Raw genomic sequence first — 16740 nt, forward strand, 5'->3', positions numbered from 1 at the left:
AAGAAAATGTACAAAACATTATACACACAAAGTACCCTGACAACCCAAGATAGAAAGCCCCAGTAACTGTAAACATTGTCAGTTAAATAACAACTTACATCTAACGATTAATAACCATGAGAGTATCCAGAGAGTTTCTCCAGCAGACTTTTTGCATCACTATTCTGTGCAACTGATGGGAAGAGGTCAATGATGAAACTGCCTCAATAATATGCTTGATTACATATTTGTCTAAAAACAATCCCACTCTGTGCAGTGCAATGCATTGCCACCTATACTGTCATCTTTGTTCTTCAACTAAATACTACACTAAAAGAGAATCAGTTTCTTACGTGTACATGCATGGGGGACCAAAGTAGCTTATTTTATATACAGTAACTAGGCAAAAACACGTATAAACATTGACCTTTTTTATGACTCCCAAACACTCCCATGCTCCAGAGGCACAGCCATAATTAGACCAACTGACTATGGATTTCGATTTACCTTTGATCACTTTTACCCATAGTTACACGCAACCACTGGCTGCAGTCTTCAAGACTGGAGCTCCCAAGCGTGTGGCAGAAGGGTTTGACCCCACACGCAGCAGAGGCGATGAGGGGCTGCCTGCCCCAAATACCCGTGGCGACCTGACCCGAGGCACCAGCCCAGCTCCGGCACGCACACCTCGTATGCTGACCGGGCAGCGATGCCACGCATCTCGTAGGATGTTCGCGGGGGGAAAGGGAGGGACAGGAGAGACGCTCCCGGAGCTCTGCCGGGCGGGGGGCACACCCGCACCCACCAAGCCCAACCCAACCCAAACCCCGGGGTAGCGCAGATCCCCCTGCCCCAGTACGGCGAGGACCTGGTGAGCGGACGTCGGTACACCGCAAAGCCACCACGGAGAGTGGGCTCGGCCCGGGCCACGCCGGCCTCTGTCCCGGCCGCACCAGGCTCCGGCGGCCCCAAGGGCGACCCAACGCCAACGTCCTTCTCCCCTCCCCGCACTGCCGGCCCGGCCCGCCGCGGCGGCGCTCACCCCAACCGGCGCTTCTCCTCTTTGCTCATGGCCCCGGCGCCCGGAGCGGCCGCCAGCACGGAGGAGGCGGAGAGCAGACCAAGGGCCAGGAGCTTCCACGGCCGCCTCCAGCGGGGTCCCCGCTCACCGCCGCCGCCCCGCTGGCAGCCCGCAGCTCCGCTCATGGCCGCGGCCGCCTGCACGCTGCCGCTAGGCCCGGCCCCGGCCCATGTCGCCCGCTGCCCGCCCCTCGCAGCGCGGCAGCCACGGCTCCTAGCGCCGACGCGCAGGCGGAAGGGATCGGCCCTTCGCTTTCCTGTGGCGTAGCCAAGGAAACCGCCTCGTGCCGCCACTTCCGGGTCCCCCCACACGCGCCGCCCCGCCGGGCCAATAGGAGCGGGCCGGCCGCACCGCGAGGCGGGGGCGCGCGGGTCACGTGACGACGGCGGCGCCCGCGCGCTGGGCCGGAGGGCGACGTGGACAAAAGGCGGGGTGGGGCGGGAGCTGGCTCGGCTGCCGGCTCCTCCAGGCGGCTGCTCGCGGCCGGGGGGAGCGCAGGGCAAGCGTCTCCTTCCCTCGCCACCCCCCGGCAGCCACTTGAGGTGCGCTGCTTTTTTTTTTTTTTAATACGGAACTCCCAATTTATATTGTCACACAGGCACACAAAACCAACCTCCCGCGGTGGAAGGGAAGAGCTGCTTTTATTTTCACCACAAGCGTTTTTACAGTTATAAGCGAGATACAATGTTTCATATCCTGTCCTTCCAAAGTGACAGCCCAGTGCAATCCCACGGCGGTAACAGCCCCCGGCCCTCTCCCCTCAAGGCACCGCCCCCCCAACCCTCCAGGCGGGCAAAGGCGATTTATTATTGTTCCGAGTTTACAAGCGAAATAATTCCTTCCAGGTTAAGTGTAGGAAATTCCAAGAAGGTGACAAAAATTACTGAACGGGTGGATTATTATAATTTTTGATCAATGATCCGGTGTAACCTGGCAGATTGCTGACCTCTAAATTGCTGTCACCTGTACACAAGTCTGGTTACATACTGGAAAAATGCTACTCTCTATCCTTTTGCAAATATCTGAATACACCGAAAATATCCACAAAAGCAAAAAATTAATCCCCTGGCCACGAGGAACTTCAATTTAAATTGCAGAATGAGGCAATGTACAGGCTAAATATTCCCTGTTCTTTCCCATCCCACTTGAGAAAAACAAATAAGCTGAGCATCCATATTCAACGACTCAGTTCTTTAATATTACAGGGAAATATTACCCAGATCTAAGGCTGCCATAGAAAAATTACTATAATGGGAATGTTTATGTTAAATACTTTCTATACAGATCTATCTAATTCATACTGGCTGTAAACAGCTTTTGTAGGAGACGGCAGCCTTTTTTGAAGAGAGTTGCTGTCTTGTACAAAGCACTGTACTAAAAAATGTCACGTCCCCTAATTTTATCATGGCTAAAAGAGACTGCTGCTGCTTAACTGCAAAGCACACATAAAGTCACTTAACGTTCAGTACCAATTACAAATAGATAATGGTTAGTAAAAACAAAGTAGCTGACAGTGAAACAACTAATGATTTGTAAAAGAATTGTCTGACAGTGGTTTGTGTGTTTACAAATTAGTATTTTTGCATAAAATATAAGGAAGAAACTAGTCAAAGTACTTTTGCAAGGAAAACATCTGTGACCTTAATGTTTCTGTACCACAGTATGGCTTCTGGAATAAATAGGAGTTGTGTTTATTTTACAATAGTGACGTTGCAGTTGGTCCAGTTACTCAACAGCGTTCTTTACTTATGCAGTAATATTTGCCTGTTCCTCTAGTGTCAATTCTCTGTTAGTATTATGGTATATTTTGATAGCATTAAATAATAAGACTTTGCACAGTTTGTTGAAGTTAAATGCCAACAAGTATTATGCTCTCAGGACTTTGTTATTTCTTCCCTTGTCTTTATGGGCGTAAATCCTGCAATCCTTACTGTATTTATCATTAATCTCTGCTGTCCTGTACTGTTATATTTATTCAGGAACAGTCTGAAACACCAGGCCAAATTTTTAAGGTGCCTTAAATTAACTTCTAAAGTGAGGTCTTGAACTCTAAAGCCCAATTTATTAAAATACTGGTTTTCCTTTCCCAGGTTTTCTGTGCACAGTCTGTAAATTGTGCATGCAAATACCCCATACAAGCAACTTTGTGCATAGATCATGATCTGATACAGATGATAATATGCCAGCTATGAAAGCAGTGGGTCTCATTTTAATGACTGCTTTTGATATGTGATTCTGGCCTCCAAAATCTAAGCACATGTGAATAACCTTTGGCTACTTTTTGCTTTAGTTAACTTCTGTATTAGAAATTATATGCAATGATTATGCTGTTTCACAGTTATACCAAATTATTACATAATTTCCATACCTAAAAAGGCCTACAGAACTGGGTAGCTCAATGAGAATGGCAGGACTCTTAATATACTGTATTAGATAATTCTAAGATTCACCTAAGTGAATATATTTTATGGTGGGAAGTAAAACAGAAAGATGCCATCTAATAGTTATAGTTACTGTAAACATTCTCATCTTTCCCTTCCATAAAATAAAACAAAATAAAATAGCTGTAAAGTGCTCTGGAAGGCTAAATAACCCAGAAGTGCAGAGTGGGACTGAGAAACCTGTTCCCATATTTTCCCCATTTTAAATATAGCAATAAGAGAAAAAAAAAAACCAAAAAAAAAAAACTTGCTTGTCTTTAGTATCTGTCAAAACTTTAAAATAATTAAGTAATGAGTTTGCATAGAGCATGGCTTTTGAGCAACCTACTACATTAACTATTTGGTTCTGTTTACTAAAAGTTTTATTTATTTCCTGTATACTGCATGCAAATACTAAAAGCGTCCTCAAATAGCAATGTATGTACCAACCACCTAAGAATCATAGCAGTACTTGTCAAATCCATGCATTTAAAAATCATGAGCTAAAACACCTAAGAACAGTTAAGTTGTTAAAATAGCTTTACAGTTGGGGGTGAGTTGCTTTTGAAGAATTCAGCAGTCACATTTTCTATAACCATAAAAGGTAGCAAATTTTAAGTGAGAGATGAGGTTCCCCAACAGTAGCCTGGTTTTAAACAGTGTGGGCTTTAACCAAAAAGAAACTATCACTCATCAGTCAGGAAGGGATCTGTGCTAAAACTGCAAGAGCTGGTAATACCACAACAAAGACCCTTCCCTCTAGCCCAGACCCAAGTAAATATTCACAAGCAAACAGGGATTACTGGAGTAAATAAATCCTGCAGGGCTGGGCTGAAAAATGCTTCTTACTTTTCAGAGTTTTGCTGTGTGTAACTATCTTCTCTGTTTTCTTCTGTGAAAATATCTTTTGCTTCTTTTGCTTCTGCGCTTTTCACTTCCGTGTGTGAAGATGATTCATGTTCTGGCTTCCCTTCAACCTCACCAGCCTCTGTATCTCCTGTGACCTCTATGGTGCTAAACTCACCCTGCCCTGGCACCAAAGAAACCAGCACATCTAGCAGTCCTGTTCTTGGGTTTTCTGCATCCAAAACAGGCACTTGCATTATGTCTGAACTTTCAGCAAGATTATGAGAAAAGCTCCCAGTCCCTACCTCCACCCGGATGGCATGGCTATTCCCTGCTCCTCCTTCCTCCTCATCTAATCCTTTGCCTTCAGACACATTTTCAGTGTGTTCCTCTGGCTGCAAGCTATCACTTTTGCAGCTTCCCACACCGGTGTACCAAACGCTTTGCTTGATCTCCACCTCTGCCTCCTGAGGCATATCTGAGCTCTCCACCAACCATTCTGCTTGTGCCATGTTGCAGCCCTCCTTGGACACATTCACTAAATTTGTGCCATCTGTCCCCAAACTAGATGAAGATGGCTGGTCCTCCTTGAACTCCATGCATTCTGCTGCACCTTTATTCATCACCGTCAGGCTCATTTGAATTTCTGCTGCAGCCATTTTGCTTACCTCGTTGTTCCCCATGCTGTGCTCTTGCAACTTCAGTATCTCATCTTCACAAAACTCCTTTATGTTCTCAGCTGGAGTATCTGCTGGTATCTCAACTGTTACCATCAGCAAACTCCTTATCTCATTCACATCATCAGGGGATTTACAACTCTTTTCTTCTGACTTGCTTTCTTTCATAGGATTATCCCCAAACCCTCCTTTCCCTGTGTTTTCATTCTGGGAAATAACCCTTGTCTCAGTATTTGCTCCTTGGTCATTGCTTTCTTCTGTACTATTCTCTTCCAACCCTGTTCCTACCACATTTTTGCTCTGAGATAATTCTTCCATCATTTCTTTTTCTACCTTGATTTTCTTTTCAGCATTCCCTAAAATCTCTGCTTCTGCTACATTATCATTTGGGGAAGTCAGTTTTATCTCAGCAACTTTTTCCTGTGCTTTGTTTTCTTTTTCAGTGCCACCCACAAATGCAGCATCCGTTGCCATTTGACTCTCAGAAGTTACCTTCTCCTCCACTGCTCCTTCATGTACCTTAAGTTCTTTTTTAGGGCTAGATCCAGAATCTTTCACTGCAGTTTCAGTCCCAGGAGCTACTTTTTCCTCCACAGCTACTTGTGTCTTAAGCTCCTTCTCAGTTTTCACTACATCATTCTCCGAAGCACTTTTTTCCCCCGCAACTTCCTGTTTTGTAAGGGTAGCTGAAAGGGACTCCAGGTTTTCACTGATGTCTGTAATGACCACGTCTTCAGTTTTGCTTTCCTGATCACCAGCTGTACTAACAGAAGTGACAGCTTCTTTGTCTGATAACTTTCTATCATCAGCACCCTTCTCCCAAGAAATTTTTTCCATCACAATGAGTGTTTCGTCACTTTGAATTTCTGTGTCTGACATCTCGGCTCGGGTGGTGGAAGGCTTCTTCGCAGGCGTGGTTTGTGCTGATCCTGAAGGGGTCTTCAGGTCTGTTAAGCTGGACACACTTTCAGAGGGCAAATTCAAGTTATCTTCAAAGAGGTTGTGCTTCTTCATAATGGCAGCTTCTTTTATCACTAAATAAAACAGAAAGAACAATCTTTTGGAAAAACTGACATGGGTACCTTGAAGAAGGTACACTGTTTGCCTGAGTTTCTAATGTTATACATTTTGATATCACAGACAACAGTAATTTTCATTCTCAGCTTGCTTTTTTTATTTCTTGGGGGGTGGGGTGTGTTTATCTGTTCTGAATAATGCAACATCATTACTGACCTAAGCATTGCTGTAACAGAAAACTGCCAGAGGACCTGCAATGCACAAAGGTCATGTTTCGATGCAGAAGTATTTACACTGAACATATGAATAAAAGTGTGTTTGTTACACTAATTATTATATATAAGAGGGTCTGTTAACACTTACTGTGCAATACATATGTTTGTCTTTTATCTAGGGTATAGACAGACAGATCCAGACAGATACAAATATTTTATATATCGGTATATGCCATCAAGAATAGTTTTGTTTTCTGACACAAAAGCAGAGATCTGCAGGGAATACTGCACTGGCATCAGTGATGTAAAGGAAACTGCATCCAGCAGTACATTTCATTTGGGGAAATTAATTTCTGCTGCCATTAGATATCACCAAGTCTTTGCAAATAAGAGCATAATTCCACTCCTTGGCCCAAGGGATCAAGATAAAATGAGGTTGGCAGAACTACATTTTGTGAGAAATAGGCTTGTGCCAAGCTATCACCTTGAGTTTCCCAGGTTTGGTAAAGTATAATTCAGATTTTAGGGCTGGCCACACAGCTTTAGTGATCTGAATCCAAACACTGTAGCACCGTAACCATCAGTCTGCGGCCAAGTGGGACCTGGGTCTGAAACAGCCAGGTTAGGGCTCTGGGAAGCTCTGAAGCAAGAGCTCCTGGGCCCACAGCTGAAATGTTATTACTGCCACCTCAAGAATGTCCTCACCTTTCAAGGTTTCTTCAAGCAGTGTCTGATATAAAATCTCTTCATATACGTTCTCTACTTGGATCACACTGGTGTAATCAGCAAAAATGTACTGTTCGTATTTCTGTAGCTCCTGTGCAGATAGAGAAAAAAGGAACAGATATATAAAAATGAGAGATTTTGAGAGTCCTACTTCAACACAGCACCGTGGAGATGCCATCTAGCAGGTCTTGCGATGCTCCTTGCTGGCTCTTGAGATGAACTATTTGAACTATGAATAAATGAACTATGTATGTTCACAATTTATTATGCACTTGTCAAACAGTATTCTTGCACTAGTATTACATTTAAATGAACTATAGAACATTGCCATCTGCACGATAATAAACAATTCTGAAATAAATAGCTGGTGAGGAAACATCTCACTCACTGTCCACAGTGAGCGTGGGAGAGACAGGGTTTGGTTTTGTTTTTCTAATAGGTGTGTAACATTTGTAGCTTACTGATTTATACGCATTAGGCTGTCTAGACAATAATTGAGTCATTATCACTAAGCAGCTGTTTGGTGGCCTATAAAAGGTAAATTAAGTGACCTCTGCCTACTTCTAGAAGAGGCACCTACATACAAACATCTGGATGTTTTCAAGTAAAAACTTGGCTGGACATGTCAACTGTGCCATACATTTGCTTCTAGAGCTGACTGCTCATTTCTGCAGAGGTACAAATCAAAAGGTTTGTGGGAAATTAAACAGAAAGAGCTTGTGGGAAGATTGCACCACCACTGCTTCCTTCGTCCTGTAGGACAGAGACACAATGTGAGACTCCACGCTCTCTACATATATTCAGGGTGATGAAATGTTGCCCTGGAGCATAGACCCCATGTCTTGAAGGCACTGTTGACACTGGACATGAGACTATTTTTGGAGGGATATTAAAGTAGAGTGACATACAGAAGAGAGTGATTTTAAATATAATTTTTAAAGTTGTAAGTTTTAATAATCCATACGCAGACTTGCAAGTATAACTTGGCAAAATACTTGGTTTTAAACTTGGTTTTGAAGCTGAAACAAGCTGGAGAGCAACAGCAAGAGCAGCACACTGTGGGTGAGAGCTTTAAGCCTCCAGGAACTGATGAACATCAAGGGAAACAAAAGGGCAGAGGGGCCGGGATGGCTTAGGGCAGTCATGTTTTAGCGGGTAGGGTGAAAATGCAAGAGGATATGCATGGGCTTCAAGAAGGGTACAGACTATTTTGAGCCAAGGTGAACAGCATTCCAACTGGCCTCTGATGTAGCCACATTGATAACATCTCCACAAAACTCTGGTAGCCAAATTTGCTGAGTACTAACCTACTCATATGATTAAGGGCAACAGAGATAGTGTCTGCATGTTTGTTTCCTGGTTGTTGATGCAATTACTTCCATTTAAAATCACTGAGGGCGAGTGCGCAGCCTGTCTGCTTGCTGCTCCTGCTGCCCAAGCAGGCACTTGGCTTTGAGGGAGGTGCATGGTCACAGCCGTGCCTCGGCATGCTGCTCAAGAGGAAGTGCCCTCTCCCATAGACTGAATTTCAGCCTGCAGCAGGGCTGCTGAACACAAGGACAAGCTCATAACCTACAATCGTTACTGTCGAGAGGAGTCCAGTTTGAGGGGACTTCAGATCTCTAGGGAAGAAATGGAATGGGGATGGGCAAAGGAATGCAACTATCTTTGAGAAAAACAAGTATATTACAGTTTCCCTCTTTCCTGAAATCTTCCTTATGCTCCACATCTACCCAGTCCACAAACTGTCAAATCTAAGTGTCATTTGGCCAAGGAGGCAGCCAATCAGCATGAGACTCTGAAAGAAAACAGCTTTACAGAGTTGAGGATTTACTGTAAGGTGTTAATCCTTCCCTGCCTTTTATTACTGTTTTTTTGTAAATCACAGAAACCTACTGGTTTGCACGTTGATGCCAGTGTCTTTTGCATTGTGGGCAAAGTAATCTGTACCAGTGCTTCTTGAAATATCTTCTTCCGGATAGTGCTGCTGTCATAATCATATTGCTGTCAAAACAGACAAAAAGAGAAACAAGCCCAAACGTGTTTTGGATTAATCACTCATAGGAAGAACTGGTTCTTGTTGTCATGTAACTGGTAATGGGTGAATCTCGAAGGATACCACATCATGGCTCCACTCAGGGGTTTGAATTCTCATCCAGGTTATTCCAGCTTTTACAAAAATACTCCAAAATCTAGTTTTCTGGGATCTCTTTCCCTTATTTTTTTTATACCTAGAAACAGCCCCCTGACTGCCGTCTCCAGGTATTTCTGCACTGCCTCTTCCGAGAGTAATGAATTCTAGGGGCAGGCTATTTTAAAGCTAATAAAAATTTATTTACCCAGATCCACAGCATCATATCCAGATGATTTAACTGCAATTAAAGGGACTGCACATGTAAATACTTTTACAAGTGTTTGCCCAGAACTAGGCTTAACCCCCCAAATGAGCAGCTTTGCTACATGCCACCAAATCAGTATTTCCAGCTAATGGTAAGAGATATATTTATGAGATAAATTCACATAAATTCACCTAAAATATATTCTCCATTTCCAAAAAGGCAAAACCAAAGTTCTTCCCGTGCAAATGCTGCTGCATTACATTTACCTTCAATACTCTCAGCTTGACTTTTTCAATAGTTGTTGCAACTTTTGCTGAGTCTGCCTGGCGACTTGGAGAGAACAACTGCTCAAAAGTATAAACTGCATTTTCCATCAGCTAAAAACAATAATTTAAAAAATCTGTTAAAGACCAGTAATGTAAAAATCCTACATATGTAAAGAAGCATGATAAATGTGTTAATTTAAATTGTATTTTTGAGAAGATGAAATGGAGAAAGAGTAACAGGCCTAAAATCAATAAATATTTCAAGTACTTTATTGTCGAAGGGGAAGAAAAGCTGTGTTTAGTTTAGATTGCAATGCTCAGTTTTGGAATGGGAAACTCAAAAGAATATTATTCAACACAAGAGAATAAGAAAATTAAAATACCTCAACTTCTATCTGGAGTTTACAGGCAGGTCAATACTAGAAAGTCTGCTAATGTAACTAAGCAAACAGTTATACCAGCAAACTTACTTGGAGTAGATTAATTTATACTGACCAAAGATTTTCTGATGTATTTCAGTTCTCTGAAGGTTAGCAAGCACAGGAATGTTGCAATGAATAAAGGAAATTAAGCCTTAGTATCATTATTATGCTATCATGGCTTTCTTGTATAGATTTATTCTCATGTGACCATCCAACCTGATGGTGACAAAAAGTAGAATCGATCACATATATACAAAGGCCATAGACAAAACTCTTTATCCCCAGTGAGAAGACTCCCATTGACTCCTACCAGATTCTAATCATCTTAATCATTAATACTGCAGATAATTTTTTTAAAAAGAAAGTTATCTGTAGCTTTCCTTATAATACAAATAATTACCAGTAAAAATTACACAGAGTGGAATAACTTCACACAGAATTATGTTAGGCTAGCATTTGCTACATTTTCAGGTTATCCAGAGTTTCATTAAAAAGATTAAACCCCCTACTCTGAAAAGGTATTTCAGAAAAACAGTTCTGCAAGTGGTAATTGTGTCTACCTAATGAGGTTTTGCTTTTTTTAGTTAAGTGTTTCCATTCAAATTTTAATATATTGTTATTGGAGAAGTACAGGGAGGCTGTCCATACAGCTGGGTCTTCCTTTGCATCACATGGGACCACCCCAGTGGATATACAGACAGCCATACATGCATACTTATGGATAAGACATGCTTTTAAAATCCTCTTTGGCTAGGGGACAAAGGTTGAAGGTCAATTCTTTTAACTGACCGAAGATCATGTAAGATTGGATTATAGAGACTGTAATTGTAAATGGAAACGTAGAAGATAGAGGTTTACTCAATTTGTGCATGCATCAGGAGGCTGTAAACACTCATGCACTGCAGGACCTTGGATACAAGAAAAAGACAGGATCAGCACAGAGTTAAGTCCAAAGATAATTAAAAGATGAGCTACTCAGTTTTAATTTAAATTTTTATTTGAAGAGAATTGTAAATTGGTGTACTTCTGGTGAAGTCACTAAAGCTGCTTTATTTATTTATGCCAGTTGAGCACTGTGCTCCCAGATTTCCTAAAACTGGCCACTAGAGGATGCCAAGCTCCCAAACCAAGAAATCCTGCTCCAGCCTCCTCACGAGTTACAGTTAAACCAAATGCTTCTTTTAAATTAAGACTACACCAGCATAGACATGCCCGACCTTCCTCGTTAATAAAATAAATGCTCATGCACACAAAGTGAAACTACTTACTATTTTTATGAGAAAAATACCAGCCTTTTAAAGAGAGAGAAGCAATGACAACATTTTTAGATACCAGCCTTTTAAAAAGAGAGAAGCAGTAACAGCATTTTTAGAACAACTTGTGCTTTAACTTATTTATTGTGAATTTTGACTCCTGTGTAGAAAAAAAAACACCACTTGGTTTGTATCTATTTTCGCTCTACTTCTTTGTCTTGACTTACGGTCTTCACTTACTGAAAGACATTTTATTTGGCAGCATTTTGGAATGGTCCCCCTGAAAGACCCAGACATGAAATTAGAATTTTATTTCTGAATAATTATTTGGCTGCTGATCATGGCTGTACTTAGAGGAGCTGCTTTTTAAGAAAACCCTATCCCAGCACTGTGCTAAAACTTGCTTTCCATATTCATAACTCCCACTACATAAAACTGGACCAACTCCATTTCACAAGATTAACAACTAGATTATTTAGTTTCTCAACTATGAATTAAAATCACAGGATTCAACATAGAGCTACAAGGCCTGGCAATCAAAAGAAGTCTACTGGCCAGCTTCTAATAGATTTCTGGCCAGGCATCTAGACAAAATAAAAGCAAAGCAAAATTATAGCCTATACCAATACACACTAATGGAGAAAAAAGAGGTGGAGTTCATCAAATGATGTCGTCACTTGAACCATTCCCATGAGAAGTGAAGTTGGTGAAAGAACATACATGCAGCTACATCCTGAGACATCATCTTGTCTAAGTAATTGTCAGCTGCTAACATTACCTTACTTTATATTAATGAGAAAATAAACTACCAAGAAGGAGACATTCCATTTCAGTATAATATTTTTAAGACCCTTCCTGAAAAATCAATCCTCAAGAGTGGAAATCAGGTAGATTTTAGCCATGCCATTGGTTACAAGCCTAACTTTCTTGGATGCTGAGACACTAAGAATTCCGACCATGAAAGTTCAGGAGAAACAATGCACCCAAAATTTTTCTGCCTTGCTGAAAGACACACATGCAACCTCACAAATATAAATGTCAAACAGCTTCTAGCTGTGATTTTCTTAGATTTTGTTATCTGTACTTTGATTAAGAGATATTCTGGGACCCTTGCACAGCTTTTTATCAAGATCACTTTGAAGCAGATTAGAAGGAGAAACCTAACCTGTTCTCCCAGGAGGAAAAACTGGATCTTACAGTACCTCTTGCATGAAGTTCTGTGTCCTCTGAATCACAAAATCAATGTGATAGACCTTGAAGCGACTCTTTAGGTCTTGAAGGAGCTCCTGCAGGAGGTTCACTTTCAGATAGCAGGGCTCCATTTTCGCAGAGTTGAATGGTAGGTTCATAAGCTGATCCACGTTCTGCATTCCAGTGGAAGAAGAACAGGTTTCAAGAGAAAGCAACCAGAGGCAATTTTTTAGTAGAGAATGTAACAGTGGCCCTAAATCAAATTCTGATATCTACACTGCAGCTGCACAAATACCACAAGACTTTCTAAATGACAAAGCTAAGTGCTCACATACTATCACCTGGGAAAGCCAAATACTGTCAGTCAAGTTCTAGCTAGAAGGTGCTTACGCTAATATAAAAGGCTCCAAATATATTCATGTCTTACCTCCTTTAGCTTTGTGATATCATTTGTCTTCTGAAAGTCCTGGATGATTTCATTAACTTCTTTATCAAAAAGTGAGCGGACTTCAGCGAATCCAGAACTCACTGGACCCATGAGCTCCTCTAATATGGATGTGAGAAATGGCTGGATATTTTCTGTGCAGCACTTCTGGGCAGGCTCAGAAACAGTGGCTGGAGTGTCAGAAAATACAACTTGCATTTAGGCTACTAAGAGATACAGTGAAACAAGTAATCTGAACTGATTTACTTTACAATGAATTCAGTGATTCTGTATTTTTCCCTGGAGTCACACCTCTGCAAAGGTGATGAGGGTGATGAGAGTTTATAGTTTTATGAGTGACAGTGAAATATCTTTTCCCATGCCCCACCTAACCAAACGCCAGCAGCTTGAGGGCACTGTGAGAGCAGGGGAAAGGGCAGCTCTTAACTACTGATACATACTGGGAGGTTTGCACAGAGCATGCCCAGGGTGACTTTATGAGGAGACCTCCAAACTTGGTACTCTACAGTTCACTGAAAGCATCCTAGTCTGGTATATGAGAATATCAACAGAATATTCTGAGTTCTGTTAAAACAGCTCCTAAATTATCAGCTATTTATTTGGTCGTTTAAGCAACACCAACTCATGTTTTGCCTGCTTTTTACACTCATTTTTCTATTCATAGAAAAATTATAATTACTTCACATTAGTTTAAAACCACCTAAGAAGGCCTTTGGTTTAAGTATTCTTTGGTAGGCTATAAATTTGTCACAGAACCAGAACCTGGTTTTGTGGCACATTCCTAGACATCAGGCAAAAAACACTACGCTTTTAATTATGCTTATGCGATCTGTATCTTTCTTACATAAGGCTGTCCAAATGACAATGAAAGCAGAATGAGCAACTCTTGTCAGAATATTCAAAACCTGTCAGCTCTAGCTCCAACTTGAGAAGACCTAGTATCTTCACAGACACAACGGCCACAGGTATCATTTCCCATCAAAGGCAGCAGAGGCCCAAAGCATTTGTTTTTTGAAAATTAGTGTCTTCAGTTTGATTTTTCAAAACACATGAGGATTTCAAAACAATGACATCTGGTGATTTAAGCAAGACAATGGGGAACATTAAAAAATTGCTTCAAAACACAGCTGTTCCTCCACTAACCTTTGATTTTTCCAGCTAAGAAGTTTTTGGAGTTCAGAATCTGATCCATGTCTGAACGAATGGTTCCTTCAAGGGTTTTTGCAAAATCTCTGCATTCTTCTTTCAAGGTACTTAATCCTTCTGCCACCTGCTGCAGGACTAGGCCATAAGTTTCTTCTACAATCTAAAACCAAATTAAATTAAGAAGCATAGATCAGAATCAGCACACACAGACAACTGCTACGAGAAACAACTGGCCTGCAAATATCAGTACTTACACCAAACCAGGCTCGCTTCCTGTCATTCCTCTTTCCTTTCATTTTAGGTAGAATCATCGTCTGAAGGTTAGGCAGGAGTTCCTCCATCACGAGATTGCTCAGGATCTGTATAGTTAGAAGATTAAAATGACATGTTGACACTCTGCTCTTCGTCTGAAAACTGAGCACTCGCATCACAGAGTGATGTGCAAATACAGGCAACCTCAAATATACAATGGTTTAGCCATCCCAGGTTGCCAGGAGGACCAAATTTAAAATATTAGTTATGCCTGAGGGAAGCTCCATGAATTTCATCTGAAGCATCTTTCACTGAAAGACTGAGAAACTGTGCAACAATTGACAACAGATGAACTAAGATGGTGAACTAAGATGCCCATTAAAATTTACTGCATGCCATTATGACATTGCCATATGAAAATCAATGGAGCTAAAATGATTTATATCAGCTGAGCAACTGGATCAAAAACATTTAAAAAGTTGGCTTGCTGACTGCTGCTTCCCCAAACTGACCTTGTTCTGGGACACTCACACCCTCCCAGAGGAGGTATCATTGAAGAAAAATTGTTCTAAAGACTCATCAGACAAAGGATGCTTCTGATAGGAATAGAATTGGCCAAGAAAAGATGGATATGACCATACCAACCTGAATCTCTAGCACTTTTTCAGGTGAGCATCAGCTTCACAATTCAAATAAGAAAAGAAGATGATCCCAGAAAAAATAGGATATAGGACTGAAACAGAACCCAGAAGTGTGGGTAATCTGTGAATCAAATAATTCTACTCTATCTTATTTTTTTTCAAATATGTGTAACATGATCCAAAAGATTCATTAGGTCCAGCCTAATCCTGAGGCAAAAGGGATAAATTAAATATCTGTTGGAGTTTGTGAAAAACTTTTCAAGCAATTTCTTTTGTCACTAAAAGACAACTATATTGGTCTAAAACCAATAAAACTTTCACATTGTAGAATTCATATACATTAAAGTCTCCTGCCAACACCTCCAGATTCTTGAACGAAACCCATGAAATATATAACCTAACTCTGGGACAAAGGTGCACCACAGCAGATAGGCAGGAGGAAGGAAATTGTCAAAGGGGCCTCTACACATCAAACGCTCATGACGGAATGTAGGAAAACTGAGGAAAAGATATCACTGCCCCATTTTTTTATTATTGCTGTAAGTATATTGTCAGTCTATCACTGCTGTATTTTTCTAAATTGACATTGAGTACTTTTCTCCCTCAAAAACATTTTGACTTTGAAAGAGGTTCAGTGGTTGCAGAAGAGATGCATCACTCTCTCTGATCCCAGCATCCAACTGGCAATTTGGTCTTGCAGATGGTTCCAATTAGAAAGAAAAGACATTACACTGGGAACAGAGATGATACCAATTTAGGGGAGTGGTCAATACACTGGCAAGCAAAGCTGCTATTCAGAGGAACCTAGATGGGCCGAAGAAATCGGTGGACAAAAACATCATAGAGGTCAGCAAAAGTAAATGCGTAGTCCAACATCTGGGATGGAAAAATTCCATGTGCCAGTATAGACTGGTGACAACTGTCTGGAAAGCAATTTTGCAGAAGAGGAATTGGGCATCCTGGTGGACAAGAAATTCAATATCGATCTGCAGGGTACCTCCGCAGCAAAGGGCAACAGCAGGTCAAGGAAGGAGAACATTCCCCTCTATTCAGTACTTGTCAGACTGCATCTGAAGTGGTGTTCAGTTTGGGGCTCCCCAGTACAAGACAGATCTTGACACATTGGAGTAAGTCCAGGAAAGGCCACCATGATGATCAGGGGATGTAGCACATGACACATGAGGAAAGGCAGAGGGAACTGGGTTTGCTCAGCCTTAAGAAGATAAGGCTCAGGGGAGACCTTATTGCTGTCTACAGCTACATAATGGAGGATGTTGGGCAGACAGAGCCAGACTTTTCTTGGAAATGTACAGGGAAAGGAAAAAGGTGATGGTTACAAGCAGCAACAAGGGAAATAGTAATCAGGTATTAAGAAATATTTTTCATCATGAGGGCAGTCATGGGAACAAGTCATCCTATTTCCAACCTTGGATAGCTTCAGAACTCAATTGCACAAAACTCCTAAAGTTGGCTCTGCTCTGAGTGGGGGATTGGGTCAGATAACCTCCAGAGCTCCCCTTTCAACTCAACTGTTCCCAACAGTTCTGTGGTTCTCTTGATAGCATCACCCAACTTTGTACAGAAGAATAATCAAAGTCTGGCTTCTTCAATACAGAAAGAATGAAATGGATTGAGACAGATTCCTGCTTTCATTCACTGGCACACATTTCAGGAGTTTTCTTCAGAATTAACCATTCTGTCAGGCTTTGAACCTCCTCTGCCTAGATTTGAACTACAAATTCTTCTTTGCCCGCGCCACTCAGATGCACCAATCTGGGAATAAATACACAGAGTTACAGGCACACATTTAATTTGGAGAGTCTA

General features: G+C 41.5%; 2 protein-coding genes across 3 annotated transcripts in view; both read right to left on the minus strand.

The window, feature by feature from the left end:
• Positions 1–1352, minus strand: part of EDEM3 (ER degradation enhancing alpha-mannosidase like protein 3) — a 31819-nt gene extending 30467 nt beyond the window's left edge. For both annotated transcript variants that reach the window (XM_074907052.1, XM_074907051.1), the window contains exon 1: positions 1022–1352. In XM_074907052.1, coding sequence (XP_074763153.1) covers positions 1022–1185 — 164 coding nt within the window. In that variant the 5' untranslated portion in view covers positions 1186–1352. The remainder of the gene's footprint in view (positions 1–1021) is intronic.
• Positions 1353–1495: 143 nt separating this feature from the next.
• Positions 1496–16740, minus strand: part of NIBAN1 (niban apoptosis regulator 1) — a 75008-nt gene continuing 59763 nt past the window's right edge. The window contains exons 7-14 of the mRNA XM_074907049.1: positions 14278–14382; positions 14021–14183; positions 12860–13047; positions 12444–12605; positions 9567–9677; positions 8858–8965; positions 6941–7052; positions 1496–6037 (exon numbers count right to left, since the gene is read on the minus strand). Coding sequence (XP_074763150.1) covers positions 4326–6037; positions 6941–7052; positions 8858–8965; positions 9567–9677; positions 12444–12605; positions 12860–13047; positions 14021–14183; positions 14278–14382 — 2661 coding nt within the window. The 3' untranslated portion in view covers positions 1496–4325. The remainder of the gene's footprint in view (positions 6038–6940; positions 7053–8857; positions 8966–9566; positions 9678–12443; positions 12606–12859; positions 13048–14020; positions 14184–14277; positions 14383–16740) is intronic.

Source organism: Athene noctua, chromosome 5 (genome assembly GCF_965140245.1).
Source record: "Athene noctua chromosome 5, bAthNoc1.hap1.1, whole genome shotgun sequence".
NCBI lineage: Eukaryota > Metazoa > Chordata > Aves > Strigiformes > Strigidae > Athene > Athene noctua.